The 21,532-nt window shown below is 38.2% G+C and overlaps 1 protein-coding gene across 9 annotated transcripts in view; it reads right to left on the reverse strand.

Annotated features, from left to right (window-relative positions):
- The window catches only part of PLCE1 (phospholipase C epsilon 1), a 324,949-nt gene that overhangs the window by 176,418 nt on the left and 126,999 nt on the right, over positions 1-21,532 (reverse strand). For all 9 annotated transcript variants that reach the window (XM_075130951.1, XM_075130953.1, XM_075130952.1 and 6 more), the window contains exon 3: positions 3,823-4,108. In XM_075130951.1, coding sequence (XP_074987052.1) covers positions 3,823-4,108 — 286 coding nt within the window. The remainder of the gene's footprint in view (positions 1-3,822; positions 4,109-21,532) is intronic.

The following is a 21,532-nucleotide window of genomic DNA, read 5'->3' on the forward strand; positions in this document are numbered from 1 at the left end:
AAAGAAGCTTGCAAGTATTTATCCACTTGAATAGGTAGTTTAAAAACTTCTGTAGTTTTGTAAAGTAAGGGCTTGTCTACAGGTTAAGTCGACTACAAGTTAAACTCTCCCTGCCATGGTGCAGGTAAGATGGAGTGAGTTGCCATATTCCTTAAAGTTTCTTCCTTTTCACTGCTTACCACTGCTAGATGGGAAGGTTGATGATATTCAGTAGGACAGAAAAGTCATTCCTTGCAAATGCATGTCAAATGTAACACCTAAAATATAAGAAGTGGCCATTGCTGTGACCGTTAGGACAGAATTAACACAGGATTTACATCATGGCTGTAAATGAAATGTTCCTGGTTGTCACCAACAACGTAGATTAGGGAAGAGTACCACAAGGAACCAGGGCAACAAAGGGGCAGGACTACGAGCAAGAATTCCAAGATGCTCTCCCTCCCAGCAGCCAGGAACTCTTCCTGGTCTCTTCTACATTACCACTCAAAATCCCTCAATAAAGCCAATTCTCTTGTGATAGATGTTTATTTCATAATGACATTTTACCAATAGTAAATTTATGTCTCCACTGTATCTATAAACAAAGTCTCTATAAATAGTATAAAACAAGCAACCTTCTTGTTTATGGTCAATATTTTGAGAATTAAACAAACATGCATCCCTCCATCAAAGTCAGTTTTGATCCATTCAACTTTTAAATGGCGATTTTAGAATAAGATACATGCTTAAATTGCAGCAAGGGTGGGTGGCTCAGGTTGGACATTAGGAAAAACTTCCTGTTTATCAGGGTAGTTAAGCACTGGAATAAATTGCATAGGGAGGTTGTAGAATCTTTATCATTGGAGATTTTTAAGAGAAGGTTAGACAAACAACTGTAAGAAATGTTCTAGATAATACTTAAGTCCTGCCATGAATGCTGGGGACTAGAGTAGATGACCTCTCGAGGTCTCATCCAGCCCTATGATTCTATAATACTCCTGCTCTCATAGATATTATAGAATAAACTTAGAATTACCTAGGCAATCCATATTCTCCCATCAAAGAATGAATAGTATCAGTTTATGTTTAAGAAAGCATTTGTATATGTGATGAAGTGGAGAAACTGCATGGAAGGGGCTAAAGAGAACCTTTGGGTCCAGTCGGCCTCGACTCGTCATACCTGCAGCCAATGCCTGGCCTGGAGTGGGAGGAAAAAGAGAAACTGGCTCAGTTCAGGGCTGACTGTAAAAGAAGCAGGAGCTAGCTGCCTCCCTACTGCAGGGGAAGGATCACTAGCCTGCCAGTGAAGGCAGTCACCAGGAAATAAGTACCATCTCCCTGGCTAATGAAGATTGTGGAGGAGACTTAGGAGCACCTGGCCTAAGAGAGAATTCGATAACTCACCTGGCCTAAGAGAGAATTCGATAGCACAGAGTTCTTGTTGGGTTCCAACCCTGCCAAATTTACAGCTGCCCCACCCAGAATCAACCTGGGACCACATCAATATACCACCCAAGGTGCACAAGGAGACACTGCTTGAGACAAGCCATCACAGCAACTTGGATTATATGGGCTGTGCCCCAAACTGAAGGAACAGCGGTAGGAAGGAGCACAGGACAGTGGCCATAGACTCCCCGCAGGGAGATCCATAATTCAGGGGTTGACTCACACAGGCCCTGGACTAGGACCTGCTGGAGTGGGAGGGACCAGGTTCCACTACCCCAAAGACTCAGGCACCTTGAACAGGGAAGCAAGGGGCCGGAAGTCATGCATTCCAACCAACAGGCCACCCGGCCCTCCCAGGCCCCTGTTACAATACAGTACCTACATAAAATCAATAATATATTTTTCAGTTAAATGTACTAATACATACACATTTAAAATTTTTAGGACCTTAATTTTAATCACCACAGCATGTTTTAAACCTGGATGACAGAATGTTTCACATATTATATATAAACATTTTGACAAAAGACCTTTTTTTACTTTCAGTAACAAACAAGTTTCTAGTTCATTTGACAGAGACTGAAATGTATCTTGAGAGTATATCCAAAATTGTTACAATGTTTTAAGAGATCTTTAACTCATATCTCATTATCTGCTATTCTATTATATGCGAATATTTGTCAACATACAGTACTGTAAATACAGTGCCATACAATATATCCTTCCCTATCCATTTTTATACAGCATATCCTAAAACAATCCCTAAAAACAACCTATAAGGTAACTCCCTGTTGAACTAGATAAAGCACGCAAAATGAATGTTTCACTAAACAAACGAATGTACTACTCCATAATGATTAACTACTCCCTCCAATCTTTGCCCTATATAATGCTATTTTGATCAATACCTGCAGTTACCAAGATTTAGATAGCTAAACAAATATACAGAACAAAATGTTTAAACTTAAATGTATTTTTTGTAACTGCAAACTAGTAACTAGATGATTCTAGGTTTTCCATAGTTAGATGTATATAACATTGGTAACTACTTTTCAATAAACTTTCAAATAAACGTATATAATTTCTCTGTTTTTGTGAACATTTTCTAGTCCTATTTATAGCACTGCTACTGTTGTACTATCATTACACTTACACTCTCCAGCTCTTCCTCTTATCCCTTTCCAATCCATTCACTAATCACTGCTTTCGCTTCCTTCTTTTGCACTCAGCTTCATGTCTTCTTCCTTGAGACCGCTTAGCTTATATCTAGGGCCTCCTTTCTGTCTCTATCTCATTATATCTTTTCCAAGTTCCTTCTCAAAACACACTTCTTCAAGGAAGGTTTATAAGCACTCTTTTTTTATTATAATAATAAATGAAACTCTCAAGACTTGTGCATAGTGACCTAAACTGCAAGTTCTTATTGCTGACACATCCCTAGCCCTCTTCCACTCTCAGTTTGCCACCTATTCCTAATCCCCCCCATCCATTTTAGGGCTTTAATTTATAATCCGATTTGCATGAGCAGACAACTGTACTCATGCATAGTCTCATTAACTTTAATGGGACTCTACGCAGGCTCAAGGATCCAATCACACTGATCAGATTGCAGAAGTGAGGCCTTCAATTGTAAACTCTTCTGAGCAGGAACTGTACCATTATTTGTCTGTAAAGAGAAGAAGGATGATCTTCTGATTAAGGAATTGGATTGGGACCCAAGAGATCTTGATTCTGTTCCCAGTTCTGTCACAGACTGTGTGTGACTCTGGGCGACTCTGGGCAAGTAACAATTTCTATTGCTTCAAAACCCCAGTTGAGAAAACACACTTCCCTTTCTTATAGGGTACACTAATGTATCTGAGGTGTTCAGATACAACAGAGATGAGGGCATAGAAAACCAGTATTTAACGAACCACATATGCTTATAGTATAGTACTGTGTAAAATAATAATGACAACAAAAATTATTAGATATAGTATAGACTTGTCTAAAGTAATGAGTCCATTCAATTGATAAAAAGGAGCTCTTGCCAAATATTTAGATATTACAGTACAAAGAAACCTGTCTTGACAACTATGGCATAAACTTTAATTATTGGGATGGTGACAGGAACATTTCTAAAGAGAAACAAATATTGACATTTCTTTTGTTATATGGAATATTTCAGTTTACAGGCATTTTTACTATCTCACCAAACTGACACAGCTACCCACTTCTTCACCGACTGAATTGTACAGGAAAGCTTCTGCAAGCATACAGTACTTTCGCCTATCTACGCCAGTTCCACATAGGGGAATATACATTATTGTACACAGTGCAGCATTCTATAATATGAAGATTTTCTGTACTTAATATATTTGTATAAAAGTTCAAAACAACAAAATTTTCCTTTATTACCTTTAAGCATTGTTCTTCCAGTTGACCCTCCAAAGATGTTTAGAAGACCACTTCTTGCTCCCAGTGATGTAGTTGCTTCTAGTAGAGCACCAGTGATAAAGTTAGAGAGTGACGTCCTTTGTAAAGTGGCACGGTACTCAGAGCAAGCACTTTCTACGCATGGTTTTACAAAAGAGACATTTTTGCATCTGCAATCTGCATCTAGTGTTGGAAGCTCTCTCAGAGGATGGAGACAATATTCAAAAGTATCTTCCGCCGCCTCTTCCTCCTTCACTGCATTGTAGATCTGTGAAAAATATAAAAGCATGAAGTGTTAGTTCAATTTGCTGAGGACAATAAATTGAACCTTCCGAAAAAACATCAGCATGACTTCTTGTAAAAGTTCAATGGGCTCAAAGAATAAAGACTCTAGCAGCTAGAACATTGTATTTATATATTAAACTGTAAAATACTAAGAATCCAAACCTTATTTGCAAAGATTTTGAGTGGGGATTTTAAACTAGCTATTTAAATAAGGCTGTTTTCTAACAGGATGCTTAAAAACTACTACTTTAGTGTGTCCCAATTCCAAACAGGCTTTACTGATCATCATATTACTAAAATATGCCATGAAGAGAAATTGAGGCAACATTTAAATTAAAAATTATTTATGACATTATTATAAGACTAGACATTTTTTGACTAATTAATAATGTCCTATTGATTTCAATGGCAGTAAAAACAGTTTCATTAAGAGATTTTTTTGGTTTAGGGTTTTGTTTTTTTTTAATCCATAAGAACAATCTTTCAAAATGTTCTGGTATTATGCTCATTACCTACATCCAGCATATGCCTAAGTTCTCTGCCTAATATTGGTTTAGTTCTCTTTTTCCAATACGCATGCTCAGACACTAATTAAGTTCATTCTATGGCTTAGCTACCAAGTAATTTTTGTTTACTTTAAAAGAGCCTAATGATCAAAGCAAAAAGCTTCCAGAAATCTTTTTCCATGTAATATACAAGGAAACACTTGATATTTCACAGTCTTATATGGCTAAACTGCCGATTAATGTTAATACTCTGTTTTCAAGATTTACTTTTTGAAATTAAATAATGTGAATTAGCAAACCAAAAGTTAATGTAGCAAAAGGTTAGCTAAATAGTTACCAGTATGGATACCGAGATAAGTTGCAAAGGCCTGTCCCGAAACCAGACAGCAGTGCAAGCAATTTACAACTTTGGAGTTAAATCATTATTCTCACTTCACTCAATAAATCTACTCTACCTGAAATAATTACTTCTGAATTTAACATTTAAGTAGTTTTAAAACCGACAAGTTAATCTTATGAATGCTGCAGATTAAGGAAGGATTTTACTAGGTGAGAGACTGACTGCATTTGCTTTGCTTTTTAAAATTATTTTATTAGCTCTTGGGTTTCCTTTCTCTCCACCCTCACAGCAAGGTTCACTGCTACAGTATTTCCAGACATGGCGACATGAAAGGCAAGAGAACACATTATAAAGAAAGGGGAAATCTAGATACAGAGCAGCAGAAGGTAGGCTACTCAGGATGAACTGTGAGGGAAAAAGAAAAGGAGTACTTGTGGCACCTTAGAGACTAACCAATTTATTTGAGCATGAGCTTTCGTGAGCTACAGCTCACTTCATCGGATGCCACGAAAGCTCATGCTCAAATAAATTGGTTAGTCTCTAAGGTGCCACAAGTACTCCTTTTCTTTTTGCGAATACAGACTAACACAGCTGTTACTCTGAAACCTGTGAGGGAAAGTATCAACAAAATCTACAAACACAAACAACTGTCAAAAATACGGCATCCAAGGTTGTACTAATGTTACTAGAATATTTTTTATAAACGCAGTGGATTTTGCCTCATACACTATGTAGGACAACAAGACAAAGTCTGCTGCACTCTGAAATCAGAACTGAAGTGCCTCTGAAGGGAGATTTTCAAAGTTACAGATGACAGTTATGCACCTAACTTTAATGAAAGTCCATGGGAGGGGTAAGCACTTATCTGTCATTGTACCATGAACAAATCTTCCTCCTACAAATGACTCGATCTCCATAATACTCTTCACCCTAACTGAATAGATGAGAGAGTCCTGAGCCCAGACCACCTTGTAAAGGTGCACAGTACTGTCATATCTGGACTCAGACCATTAGTTCAGTCCTTCAATAACTTTGTACTGTGATTCCATGAGATCTTGATAGCTAATCAGTATAATGATGATTCATTGCTTAGACACGAGACTACCAAAAAAAACCTAGGTGGTAGAGAGTGGTGCTAGTGATTCAGGCACTTTTCTTTAATCAATTCCCTAGAGATACCATCTTCCGAATAAGATGTAAAACTAAGACTTTGTTCCATTAAAGATCCCTTTTACATTTAACCTGGCAATGTTAGCTACGGTGTTGTGGCCAAAGTCCAACTTATGTATGTATTTCTATTTACTACAAAATTTCCCATCCAGGGCAAACATACAATCTTTATAAAAAGCAATATAAAATAGGGTCTAAGGTCCCAAAAATAAGGACTCTCCCAAACCACCACAGCTCAGACTATAAAGTTATACCAAGCAATTATTCATCACCCCTTCTAAAATGTATAAAACAGATGAGCCTTGCAGCACAACCTGAAGATTAACAAATCCAGACTCTGGAACACCAACAGAAGCAAATTCCACAGTCAAGGATCCCTCACTGAAAACACACTACATTCAGTCCTATCACAATTAAACAGGGCAATGTTAGTTCAGTCAAGTTGTCCTTGTTCTCCAACACCAGCTTTCATTTTGATCAGACCGGAGGCAGTCTTCTCAGTTCAAGGACCTCATCCCTGGATCTTCCTCACCAAAGTCCTCTAGCTATCTGCAAGTTTTGGTGTAAGGCTATCAGTTCATGCTTGTCCACTTCACCTTTCTTATTCACAAGCACTTCCTATTTAGAGTTGTTTTTTTTTAAATTAATTGACTATGTTATTGACAAAATGGCTGCTTCTCTCACATATATTGGGCTGAATTCTATTTGTTCTTTTAACTTTCATATATATAATTAATTATAATGATATACAAATATACATTCATAAAGCACTTCAGAATTTTTAAGTGAAAGGTGCTATAGACATGCACAGTAATGTGATGGTAGCACAAACAGTGCTACTTGCTTAACAGTTTTTTCTAGATGATCTTTGGAAATGGTTTGCTTTTGGTCAACTGCCCTTCCCCTGCCCCTCAGTTGTGTGTTTTACTCCCAAAGCATCCTCATACATATTTAACATTGTAATTTAACTTGAAATTACGAAAAATTCTATCTATAAATGTGCGCATTAGGCTTCAATTTACTTCACTGGCAGACCCCACTCCATTTTGCCCTTTCTATATTATACCAATGGGAGATAAACAGCAACCATTAGTGGTTTACTTTCATATCATTTATATAACCATACAGCAATATGAACACAGTTTTACTACAGTACAACTAGACTCAACTTATAGTTAAAGGCATGGTTGCAACATGCTTAAAACTCTAAACGTAATTTGAACAGATGCATAAAAAGATATAAATTAATGTGGTGATATTTTTGATACCTTGTACCAATTCTGCAGTTTTCATTCAGGCAAAACACTCATTGAAAGCAACTGATGTTTTGTTTGAACTAGTGCTGCAGAATTTGGCTCCCAAGTAATATATTGGAATTCATTTTGAGCCATAATATTTGGGACTCAAATATAATGCAATGTTTATTAAAATAAATATTTTAAACTTAAATTTAGTATTTGTTTATTCCAATACAACAACTTTGGGGAAACAAATTTCAATTTTATTTAGTCTATAATGTGTAATTTACTATTATGATAATTGATAATTTAATATCACATTTAGTAATGCAATTCAATTACTCCCGGACAGAAAACTCTCAGACTTGTTAATATAGAATATAAACCACATAAACAATCTCCATGGATTTAAACTTTTCCAAGGTGAGTCACTTCTGAAGCTCTTAATTTTATTAGAAATACAGCATCTGTGACTCAGAACCCAATGTTGAGACAACCTGACTGACCTCTAAGGGCTCCTTCTAAAATTAGAAAACAATGAATGAGATCTTTAGGCATTTGATGTCAACAGGATGAATCAAACTTAGCTTATTACTAGATAACAAATACAGATTTCTTAATTCCAGTGAGAATGTAATGGTATACTGAAATAAAGGCATGAGACCTTGTCATTTTTCCATAATTAATATTATTTTTCATCTGGTTTCTTAACTTTTTCTAACATTCTATGGAAAACATTAAGGTTTTAATTGTGGCACTTTTTTTTTTTTTAGAATACAACTGTTTTATGAATTCTGCACAATCACAGACTCATAGAAGATTAGAGTTAGAAGGAGGTCATCTAGTCCCACCCCCTGCTCCAAGCAGGGGATTGGACTATATAGGCATGAAGTTAGTTACTTAGTTCAAGGAAAGCAAGAATGAACTCTAAGCAAGAACACAGTCCTAATTTTGACCAAGGAAGAAAAGGTGCTCTCAGAGGAGGTACTTCCTCCAGTAAACAACTTCAGGGAAAAACTGGGTGATTGTATGCCATGCATTTCAGAATGGTGTAGCAAGAAATGCTGAACACAGGGCCCATGGAGACATCTCTCTCTCCATGCTGTTCAGGAGAAAAGGGAGTTCCTCCCCCATGGTATTCTACACCACACCATATCGGCCTATATCTATTACTTTTTAAAAACCTTATTAAAAGAATGTTAAGGTTGCAAAGTCAAGCTCACAAAAGTTAGGAAATGCCAGAATTAATGTAGCCCATGCCATCTCAATCCAGCCCCCTTATATATATATATATATATATATATATATATATATGCGCATTACAATACAGTCTTTAATGACATGATCACATACTATTTTGTCCACAGGACCCCTGCCTCATTTAGCGCACAGGATGGAGTGTGCTCACTGAATGGTTACTGTAAATATGTAATTATTTCAATCCTCATCATTTGATGTTGGCCCCATGCATTATTTACTGCATACCATCCAAGCCCTGCACTGAAAACAGAACCATTACTTTCCTTAAAGGTTTTGTCTATAGTGATCTCATATATCTTAGTTCTTTAAAAATATTAATGAATTTATCTTCAAACATCCCTGTGAGGTGAAATAGTGGTATTATCCTCATTTTACACCTGGGGAACTGAGACACAGACTGAACCTAAACTTTTCAAAACTATCAACAACTTTTGAATACCCAATTTGAGAAACCAAGAGTTTTCGGAGTACATAGCATTTTATAGCACTTTATAGGTTTATTGCTCAGCTCTTATTATCCTCAGTTGTGGCTGTGAGTGCTTAGAGCTTCTAGAAAGCACAATCCAGGTGTCTCAGGTTGGGTACACAGAAAATGAGGGACACACTGTGGCCAGCTATGAAAATGTTGGATTATATGTGTGATGTTGCACTCCATATGGAAATATGCTTATTAATATGATGTAACTGGAATATGCTTCATGCAAAAGGTCTCTTGTAAGGCATTACAAAGCTTATAATCTACTGAGGGCGTTCATCCTATTTGTATGCATGTATCATTCTTGTATCTGAAGCTAGAAATATGAAGTATAACTCATTAATGGTGGTTTAGAATCTTGATGGCTCCCATTGACTAGGACATTAGTTGTAGATGGTTTATTTACCTGCAAGCCTTCCTGTGTACGTGTGGGCCAGCCTGTGGGTAATGAAGAATGAGGTCTCACAGGACATGTGACCATGTCACATGATACTGGAATCCATCTTAAATCTGGTACTTTTCTATTTAGAAGGAGGAGTGGGGACCCAGGGAGACAAAAGATTCTCGCCTTGTGCCAAAGTTATAAAAGGGGGTGGAAGAGAACAAAGAGGGCCAGTCATGAGACAGCCCCTGCTTAACACCTAAGATGTCTGCTGGAACGAACAAGAACTGAACCAGGGGAAAAGATTGAGCCCAGACTAGGAAGGAGTCTAGTCTGTGAAAGAACCTTATTGGAACATCTCTGAGGGTGAGATTTTACCTGTAATCAATTTCTTAATGTATTAGGCTTACACTTGTGTGTTTTTGCTTTATTTTGCTTGGTGACTTACTTTGTTTTGTCTGTTATTACTTAAAACCACTTAAATCCTACTTTTTATACTTAATAAAATCACTTTTGTTTATTGATGAACCCAGAGTAAGTGATTAATACCTGGGGGAGCAAACAGCTGTGCATCTCTCTCTATCAGTGTTATAGAGGGTGGAATATTTATGAGTTTACCCTATATAAGCTTTATACAGAGTAAAACGGATTTATTTGGGTTTGGAGCTGGGTTTCTGGGTGTTGGAGATAGGTGACCTGCTGAGCAGTTTTTGGTTGAAGTCTGCAGCTTTGGGGGTGTGGACCAGACCTGGGTCTGTGTTGCAGCAGGCTACAGTGTCTGGCTCAACAAGGCAGGGTTCTGGAGTCCCAAGCTGGCAGGGAAAATGGGCTCAGAGGTAACTTCAGCACATCAGGTGACAATCCCAAGGGGATCTCTATGACCAAACCCATCACAATGTGGTTTGACCAAAATCATAAAGAAATCCTGTGGCAGAAGTAGGCATAGAATCCTTTTTTCCAGGGTGAAATTCAACTGCCTAAACCATGAAATAACCCTTTCTTTTCCTGCAGTTCCCTGCCTCACTCACCACATACTTTCTGGCTTCTGTAACAAATGAAGCAGGGGTCCTAAAGACAAGGTTTCTTCACTACCCAACCCTGATTTATCCTCAAAGCAGGTCCAGCCTGTACACTGAGTAAGACAGGGATCCTGTGGAAAAAACAGTGTAATCATATAAGTAAAGTCTGCCCATAATTCATACGCACAAGGAGGCCAAATAAAGATTGCACAGGGTACCTTAATTCTGGTGTTTCCTAACTTTTGAGTGTTTGACTTTGCAACCTTGATATTTATTTAATGTAATCTTTTAAAAAAATGATATTTCCCAATTTTTTTAAAAAATTAAAAATTGAAAAGAAAAAATTTCATCATGTTGAACAATACAGGCCCCCCACGGGTCATCATCAGCCCTCATATCTGAAGATTCCCAATACAGTCCTCTACCACTTGAGCGAAGAGTAGATGGTAACAGAAGATGAGTTATTTTCTCTGTGCACTTGCCCCTAGAAAAGGATGGAGAGACAAGCTCTGGAAGTGGGTTTCACGGTTATTTTCTAGATAGCCAAGGAATGTTGAGACTCAGGAAAAACGAAGAGTTCTGTAGGAGTGTGTGCTCTCTTAGATTCATGCACTTTTTTCCCCAGCATGGACAAAACAACATATTTTCTCTTTGTTCTCAGAAAGAGCTAAACTGTTTTAGCTAAAACATTAAAAGAACAAAACAAATAACTTGAGGCTCATACCCAAAATGCAAAATTTCAGGCCAAGTGTTAAGTTTGCCAAAGTTATAAGCAACCAAAACTATGATCTTACAAAGGAGAGCACATACAACTTTAACTATAGGTGTCACTAACTGCAATGCCTATAATAATATGCTCAATTCTCAATGGTATAGGTGTTGCACAGATAATTACTTTGTGAATATACACCATAAGTTCACAGAGAGATTTTAAATGTGACCCTGTCTAATATTGTCTATTTTAATTGATTGGTTTAAGCAAAGAGTGTTATTAGCATTTACTAATTATACATTATATAACCTTTACTTTCAGAGCAAACATATCAGTAGATATTGAAACCTCTCCAAAGCATAGGCAGTCTCTCTCAAGACTCGACTCTGAAGATATAACATGTTCTTCTCTCATTGAATCAGGAACCATTCAGATATAACATGTGTATATAGCATTTAAAATTAAGAGAAATTAATAGTAAAAATTCTCGATCCTACACTAGGTCTAGGATTTTGTTATGATTAGTTAATTACATTCAGAAAGGGATAAAATCAGAAAGGCTAAGGCACGAAATTAGTTACACTTAGCAAGGAACATAAAAGGTAACAAGAAGAGGTTCTATAAATAAATTAGGAGCAAGAGAAAATGGAAAGAAACTGCAGATCCACTACATAGCAGTGAAGGAGAGCTAATAACAGATGATGTCAAGAAGGCGGAGGTGTTTAATAGCTATTTTGCTTCTGTCTTCACTAAAAAGGATAATGGTGACAAGATAGCTAACACAATTAATACTAGCAACAAGAGGGAACGAACTCAAGCCAAAATAGGGGAAGAACAGGTTAAAAATATTCAGATAAGTTAAATGTATTCAGGTTGGCAGGGCCTGATGAAACTGACCCTAGGGTACTTGAGAAACTAGCTTGAAGTAATTTTGGAACTGTTAGCATTTATCTTTGAGAACTCACAGAGAACAGGTGTGGTCCCAGAAGATTAGAGAAGGTAAACATAGTGCCAATCTTTAAAAGGAAGAACGAAGAGGACCTGGTGAATTATATACCAGTCAGCCTAACTTCAATACCTGGAAAGTTACCTGGAACAAATTATTAAACAATCAATTTCTAAGCACTTAGAGCAGTGATTTTCAACCTATTTACCATTGTGGGATGTATATGCAGCTCCCCGTGTGTTACAGCTGCATCCACACAATATATATACTATCTCGGAGGATGTCACATGGGCTGCAGCTGCATGCTGATCGGACTGCAAGTGGCCTGCAGGCTGAGAACCACTGACCTAGACGATAATAGGGTTTATTAGCCAGCATGGATTTGTCAAGAAGAAATTGTGCCAAACTAACCTAATTTCCTTCTTTGACATAGTTACTAGCCTAAAGGAGGGGGGGAAACTGTAGACACCATATATCTTGATTTTAGTAAGGCTTTTACTTAGTAAGTCCCACAACACATTATCACAAGCAAACTAGGGTAACGTGGTCTAGACAAAACTATTATAAAGTGGGTACATAACTGATTGAAAGAACATTTAAAAGTAATGGTTTGCTGTCAAACTAGGACATATCTAGTTGGGTCACACAGTGGTCTGTCTTGGGTCCAGTCCTGGTCAATATTTTCATTAATGACTTGGATAGCTGAGTGGAGAATATGCTTACAAAATTTGTAGATGACACAAAGTTGAGTGGGGTTGCAAGCACTTTGTAGGTCCAGATTAGAATTCAAAATGACTAACAAATTGAAGAATTGGTCTGAAATTAACAAGATGAAATTCATTTATGACACATGCAAAGTACTTCACTTAGGAAGGAAAAAATCGAATGCACAAATACAGAACTGGGAATAACTCGCTAGGCAATAATAATGCTGAAAAGGATCTGGCAGCTATAGTGGATCACAAATTTAACAAAAGTCAAAAATGTGATGGAAAACTGCAAAAAAGGCTAATATAATTCCAAGGTGTATTAACAGGGGAGTTGTATGTAAGACCCGGGAGGTAAATGTTCTGCTCTGCTTGGCACTGGTGAGGCCTCAGTTGGAGTACTGTATCCAGTTTTGGGCTCCACGCTTTAAAAAAGAAACGACACATTGGAGAAAGTCCAGAGGACAGCTACAAAAATTATAAAAGAAAACATGTCCTATGAAGAAAGACAAAAAACCCTGAACATTTTTTGTCTTTCGAAAACAAGACTGAAGGGGAACCTCATAACAGTCTCCAAATATGTTAAGGGCTATTATAAAGAGGATGGTGATTGATTGTTCTCCTTGCCACTGAAGGTAGGGAAGTAGTAATAGGCATAATCTGCAGCAAGGGAGATTTCGAATTTTTTCCCATGATATCTAATTTAACTATAAGGATAGTTAAGCACTGGAATAGTCTTCCAGTCTTAAGAACAGGTTGGACAAACATCTGTTAGGGATAGTCTAGGTGTAGTTGGCCTGCCTCAGCACAGGGGGCTGGACTAGATGATCTCTCAAATCCCTTCCAGCCCTACATTTCTATAATATTATGATTAATTCTGCATACATGTCACATCCAGCAACTTCCTGCATTGCTGGGAATACAACATGTTGTATTTTCAGGGAAGAGTCTTAAGAAAGATCTCAAGACCTAATATTGTTGACTTTTTGCGATCTCTTTCTACATACCCACCACTGACAATCTCAATACAACTCTCCCATTGCCTTGGAAATAACACTTTGAAAATAAATTATCTGTAATAGCTGAGAAAGGTGGAAGAGGGCATTCAGAATGCTTATAACTTTTCAGATCAGATCTAATAAACTTCAGGGTTCGTCAAATTTTAATTTTAAAAAGTGCCAATTTCCCACTAATTGTTGTTTATTGGTCCTGTTTAAACTGGAACCATGTCTCATGTTGGTTACTTATGAACATTTAGGAGTACTTCAAGTGTAACTACAGTACAGCACAGCAATTTATTTATGTATACCACATTTACTGATAAATGACTGTCTCTAAAATACCTTAGCAGCAGGCATAGTTAGTCTTTCTAGCTTGTTCTGAAAAATATTTAGTTAATGAAAATAATTACAATTTCTAAAAACTGCAGTTACCTTCCCAAAATACTTTAAAAATCGGGTTCTGCAATTTATAAAGGCATATTCTGTTGCCTACAGCTGCCAAAGCAAAGAAACCATTTGTTGACAGAAATAGGCGACAGTGTTTTGTTGGAGAGATATATATAGAATAATGGTGCTAATCCCGATTGTATAAAGTAACTTCAGGGCACTTGCTGTCTCCAAAGACTCTGCACTTCATATAACATTTTCTAACACTGTCTGTTTTGATGTGCTAAAGCACTGAATGTGTAACTTCTGCCTTATGTAGATGAGCTTTTGAAAAAATACAGATAGACACTGTACATAATTATAGTCAACTGCAAATAACTGCAATCCAATTCATTTTTACCTATGAAAGGCTAATTTACCTGTTTTATGAGTGCTCACAAATTTAAATTTTACTGTAGTAAAATTTCTCTTTACCAGACTAGTCTATGAGCACTTAAAACACAAAAATATAGTGAGGGGCCATCAAAGTATTACTTGAGAACTTGGTAACGCCATCTGCAAAGAACCATGTATTTATTTTGCAACATTTGAACATGTGCCAAGAAATACAGGTGACATCTCACACAAACTAGTGATATAGTTCTTCACTTTTTTTTCCCACCTCGAACAGTGAACTATACATAGATACCCAAACCTCCTTTATTCCATAGCTTCTGTAGAGGTCCAAACTGTGATAAAACTAACTTGATCAAGAAAGACCTAATTTAAAGGTATGAGCTCTGAATACAATAATGTCTAGATGGTTCAGATTACTTAAGGCACAAGTAAATACCTACAATTGCTGGAGGACTGAAGAAAGAGTTTATATCTCAGCATGCAAACATAAATATGCGTAACTTTACTCATATGAGTAGGCTCATTGGTTTATGCACATGTCTATTTGTAGGACTGAAACATTATGAAAAGGTTTATACATTTTGTTTATGTAATCAAATCTATGCTTCTTGTAGATATGGTTTCTGTTGCTTTGTTATTGAGTGTAAATACATCTCCCTTTTATTTTAATCAGAGGACTGCCTCCAATAAACGGTATAAAAGGGGCCCATTAAAGAAAGAAGCACAGAAGGGACATGATGGAGTTAAATGCCAGAAATAAGCAAATTACACCCAGCTTTATACCTCCTTCATGTTGAATGCATACAGCACTATTTTGCAGCCAAACTAGTATCTAAGCAAGACCATCACTCAAAAAGAACAGCTGACTGAAGGTAATACCAGGGAAGATTGAAACAATGTTGGTAGGAAAAGGAAAACATTTTGAACATCATAATATCATACTCAGCTGAGGGCATCTGTCCTTGCATTGTCAAGATGTTGCATAGTCTAGATCAGGGGTGGGCAAACTACGACCCAGGGGCTACATCTGGCCCTTCAGATGTTTTAAACCGGCGATCGAGCTCCCGTTGGGGAGTGGGGTCACGGGCTTGCCCCACTCTGCATGTGCTGTGGCTCCACATGACTCCCAGAAGCAGTGGCATGTTCCTGCTCCGGCTCCTACGCGCAGGGACAGCCAGGGGGCTCCACACACTGCCTCTGCCCCAAGCGCTGCCCCCGCAGCTCCTGCCTGGCCACGCCTCTGCGTAGGAGCTGGAGGGGAAACATGCCACTGCTTCCGGGAGCTGCTTGAGGTAAACGCCACCCGGAGCCTGCACCCTGACCACCTGCCATGCCCCAATCCTCTGTCTCAGTCCTGATGCCCCTTCCAGCCTCCAAACCCTTTGGTCCCAGCCCGGAGCACCCTCCTGCACCCGCAACCCCCCAGCCCCACCCCAGAGTCTGCACCCCCAGCCAGAGCACTCACACCCCCACCCCTGCACCCTAACCACCTGCCCCAGCCCAGAGCCCCCTCCCACACCCTGAACTCCTCATTTCTGGCCCCACACCAGAGCCCGCTCCCCCAGCCAGAGCCCTCACTCCCTCCTGCTTCCCAGCCCCCAATTTCTTGAGCATTCATGGCCCACCATACAATTTCCATACCCAAATGTGGCCCTTGGGCCAAAAAGTTTGCTCACTCCTGGTCTAGATGCCCTTCACTACTACTGGACATGCAAATAACAGAAAAGAAAACCACATTCTTCTATCCAGCTATCAAACTATGGTCCATTCTGACAGATGTGAACTTAGACAACCAACACCATTCCTGATCTCTATCTTGGCTTGATTACTGTAATTGGAAATTAATATAATGGGCTAGAAGAGGCTCCAGCAGTTATAGAATGTGGCAGTCTATGCACTAAATAACAATGTTTGACAAGAACACATTACCCCAGTGCTCTAGAAACTATCTGGGCTTTCCACAGGATCTCAATATCAAATTCAGGGTCTTCAAAGCTTTTTATTGCCTGAGACTGAGCTATCTCACATACCACTATATAACAATCCCCATGTATACTGAGAGCAGGATAAGGCCAAAGGGTGCTGCTAGACTATGAAACACTGAATTTATTCCAGATTACTTGTATCATCAGTGCAGAACTCAGCACATATTTGATTTCAGCAATGAGTACTGAGCAGGATATTCTTATCTCTAACACTGTGATGAGCATATAAATGGATGGATAAAATTGTGTGAGCCACAATTAATACTTCTCTGGATTAATTGAAAAAAAAGGAAAAAAAGCTTTCTACCTCAATCTTTTGGGCTTTTTACATGACATACCCAAAAGGAAAAGGATTGAAAGTGGCATCTATTTTCTCCATGCTACTGTACTCTTGGTATCCATGAACCTGAACACGTATTACTGCTTTAAAGAATTTCTTTTTTGTCTTGTTTTTTTAAACTCTGAGTGGAATCTTTGGTGGTTAATAAAGAGAATATAGAAAAACTTCTAATACAAAATTATACAAAAAACGCCAGAAGGACAACCGGTCTCAGACACAAAAATGAAAATTAATATTAGTAAATGTGATTAAATTCAGCCAGGAATTCCATCTATATAATCTCATAAATCCGTATTTGGGAAATAAATGGAAACAAGATGACTGTTAATAAAATATCTAATAAATCATTACGTCGCTACTAAAAAACCCCCAACACTCAGCCTTGCTTATAAAAAGTTAAAATGGCATTTGCAAGGTAGAATTTTGATAACCTTTCGGCAATAAGACTTATTTACAGCAACAACAGACATTACTATAATTACAAATCCATTTAATTCATTTGAAAATACTGCATATTTTTCTCTTAATTTTGTTTTTCTATTTAGTCAGTTATAAAATAAGGATGATTCTGTCCTTGTTCCAGATACGTTATTGTAGGTTTACAGAATAAGAGAAGCAGCAGCTTAAATACTGTTGCAGCTCTCGGCACTATGGGATATGACTGATGGTTCCTCCAAAACAAAGCATGACTTCCTGAGCATTGCAGTATTCCAAATATTGGATACAGAAGCTCTCAAGAATATCTGGTTTGCTTTTTTTAAAAACTTCCATGTGACTCCCTACGTTCATTAAAATGGTTTAACTGTTTCTCTTTTCATATTTTATTTTTATCTCAGGTATTTAGTTTAGGACCTTAGTGAATGCAATTATTTTGCCAAATATCTAACAGCTGTTTATTGTGTAAAGTCCAGAACATTTTGAAACAAGAATAGGTCAAATATTAATCCTGTATCCTTTCTCTATAACTTTATTATCATCATAAAGATACAGCATAAACATAAGGTAAAACTGAAAGCATACATAAAAATGTGTCTTACTACTATATGGTTCTTACTGACTGCTGTGGCCAAAACATGAAGGTTTATTCCTCTGAAATTTTGCAGAAATGTAGATTTGACATATATCCCAAAGTGCAACATAGCATTGATAAGTTCAGTCTATTATGTACATTTTAAGTTAGACTTGTTGGTTGAGTGGTAACAGTATTATCTTGCTATAATTATAACAGGCAATCTGTGTATAGTAAAATACTATGCACAGCACTAGTGTGGCATTCCTATTATATATAGACTTGATTTGTTATCAATTTTTTTTTAACCAAGCAAGAATGGGAGATAACCAGGATCCTTCAGATTGTAGTTTTCCCTAGAAAATGTCTTGAAAAATCATTTAAAACAATTTTTGAGAACACAAAAACTTCACAAAACACAATTCTGTCAAGTAAATAACAGAGCTGCATGGGAACCATGAATTTCCATTTTGTGGGAAATTCCATGATTTTGCAGTTTGTCTCATTTCAAGCAGGAATTAAAACAAAGAATTTCAAAATCTCCAACAAAATTTCCAAATTAAATTTGTTTTGATAAAAATCTAAATGTTGTGTTCTGACTTTTAAAAATAATAGAAAATAAAAGACATTTCAAAGCAAAAAGTAATTTGAAAATGAAAAATCAAAACATTCAATTCCAAAAATGTTGAGACAGAATGCTTTGACTTTGTCTAAATGCTTTGTTTTTCCCCCCTCCCAAAAACAAAATTTCATGAAAATCAACATATTCCCATTGGAAGTTTGTTTTCGCCAAAACAGCATTTTCCAAATAAAAAAACATTCAATCAGAAATTTTTTTGATGAGCTCTAGTTCATAACAATAGCATCTTACATTTCATCTTGAAGCAATTTACAAGCTCTTAGAGCCAAGAATTGCTTCTCTCACCACTAAACTCAGTCACCTCTGGGATAGAACATGATGTGTCTAACACTATATCCCGGTAGCAGTTTGGGGCAGGAAGTGAAGGCTACAAGAAACAAATTTCAGGGGGAATTTAGACAAAAAGTAATTATTGAGATGAGAAGTTGACCAAGCCAACATGACTGTAATCTTTACACTGTCAAAGAAGTATCATGAGACCCTGATGACCAGAGGTAATCAAGATCTCGGTTTTATATCTTGTCCAAAGAAATACCAGCTCAACATCGCCTCTTGGAGAACACGTTCAGTAATTACTTGGAACAAAGAGTACCATTTGCTCAGAAATCTACATCTTTTTCTGAAGGACCCTGTATCTTCCCAGAGTTCTTTATCAGAGCACAGCTGGCGGCAGTAGAGCTGCATAGTTGTATTAACAATATTCCCTGTAAAGTTATGTCCTAACTTCTTTTCCTTGTTTTTTTCCCCCATACATAAATCAAACCTTATAGGAACTGCTGACCAAAGACAGTAAAAAATTACAGAAATGTTGCCCTTTCATACCAAAAATTAAAAGAATGCTGCTAAGTTTTTAGGACAATATAGAAATTTATAGATAAAAATCATTACAAAAAACTGATTTTAAAATTGGAAATGAGGAAATTTCTAATTAAGATTCCACAGACTCTGCCCCATATTCTCGCCCACCAGGTCCCTTTAATTCCAAAAAGACAGGTCTCTAACATCTAATGTTCCCCAAAATTTCTCTGTTTGACTGAAAGTAAGCATGAAAAATGACAGGAAATAAGGGGTGCCTTTTTTTCAGAAGGTTAGATATGAAATCAAAAATAGGCTTAGAATAAAAACTGCTTCACGAACAACTTTAGATTAATTCCACTGGCTCCATAACACCTCACATACTGTGTGACTGACGCCTTCTCTACACTACAGAGTTTTATAGACAAAAGTCAGCTTTCATCAACAAAACAATGGAGGTGCAGTCACTATAATGCTCCTTCCACTGACAAAACTCTCTTGCTTTGCTGACAAAATAAAACCACCTCAATGAGAGTCGTAGAGCTTTTTGTGCTAAAGTTATTTCGACAAAGTGTCAGTGTAGACACTGCGCTTGGTTATGTCACTGTAAATGGTCTCCAGGAGGTGTCCCACAATGCCAATCCTGATTGCTGTGGTCAGCAATGCAGGAGAGGAGGGCTCTGGTAAGTGATCTTTTTGAGTTGTTGCTGTTCGGTTATATGAGGTAGAGCTGCCCTTTGCTTTGTATATTCTAGAAGTGGGCGAAGGGATAGAAATGTACAAGACTAGCTGTGTTTGCATGTGCTTCACATTCCCTTGTGCAGCTAAGCAGTTCATCAAAACAGTGACTTAACTCACACCGAGATTTCACAGGAATCCTCCAGAGAGATCTCCAGGAAACTTTCCTGGAGGTACTTGCCAATCCTCTGTCGAAGGTTCCTTGGTAGAGCTGCTTTGATCCATCTCCACTGTATGAAACTTTCCTGCACCAATCGGCAATCACTTGTGCAGAGACCAAAGTGGCACATGGGTGAGCAGCATAGGCACCCGGTGTCAAGCCACATGCATGCAGCAGATGCACCCTTGCATCCTTGCTTACCCTAAAGGAGTGAGATATCAGTTTCAATGACCCACGCCTGTGGAAAATGGTGGCAAAATTTACAATATTGTCCCTAGTTGCCTGCAGTGATCCCATTAAAAGAAACAGAGACCCTTTGCTGTGCATGCACTAACAATCATACTTCTGTTTATTGTTTCTTGTGTTTCTGCAGATGTGGCCTTCAGGGAAACCCCCTACACACCAGCGGAGCGTCTCCACCAGATAAGGAAGGGACCAAGAAGTAGCAAGGAGATCATGTTTCTAGAGGTGCTCCAAGAACACAGGGTGTGGAGATAGACTTTAAAAGAAAATTATAAAATAGGCAGGACAGCCAGGTACAGGCACCGACTTCCACCATTCCCGGTGGTGCTTGACCCCACCTTCATTCCACCCTCTTCCCCAAGTCCCCACCCCTGCCCTGCCTCTTCTCCGCCTCCTCCCCTGAGCGCACCGCGTCCCCCGCTCCTCCACCCTCCCTCCTGGAAAGTCCTAAGCGCCACCAAAGAGCTGTTTGGCGGCGGGAAGCGCTGGGAAGTAGGCAGATGAGCGGGGCCGCGGTGCACTCAGGGGGGAGCTTGCAGAGCACCCACTAATTTTTCCCCATGGGTGCTCCAGCCCCAGAGCACCCACAGAGTCAGCACTTATGGAGCCAGGAGCAAATTTTAACAGGCCACGAGCTGATGATAAAAGTTATAGAGAAGCAAATGGAGACGTTGAAGTCCTTAATCACATTGCAAGCAGAATTCATGTGTGCTCGGCCTCCCTTCCTCCCAGCCCCCCTTCCTTGCAACTTCCCGGCCTGTCTCACTCCACCCCTTTGGACAGCTTCCACAATGATACCTGGAGTTGCACATAGCTATAAAAGCCTACACTGCTCTTCATTGTTATTCCCTTCCCACCAAGCCTTTTGTGTATGTTGTTAATTGATCATTTATAAAAACAAACATACTCTCTGAAAGATAATCAATCTTTGTTTGTCTCCTACACACTGTGGTTTCTG

The sequence above is a fragment of the Caretta caretta genome, chromosome 7 (genome assembly GCF_965140235.1).
Source record: "Caretta caretta isolate rCarCar2 chromosome 7, rCarCar1.hap1, whole genome shotgun sequence".
Classification (NCBI taxonomy): domain Eukaryota; kingdom Metazoa; phylum Chordata; order Testudines; family Cheloniidae; genus Caretta; species Caretta caretta.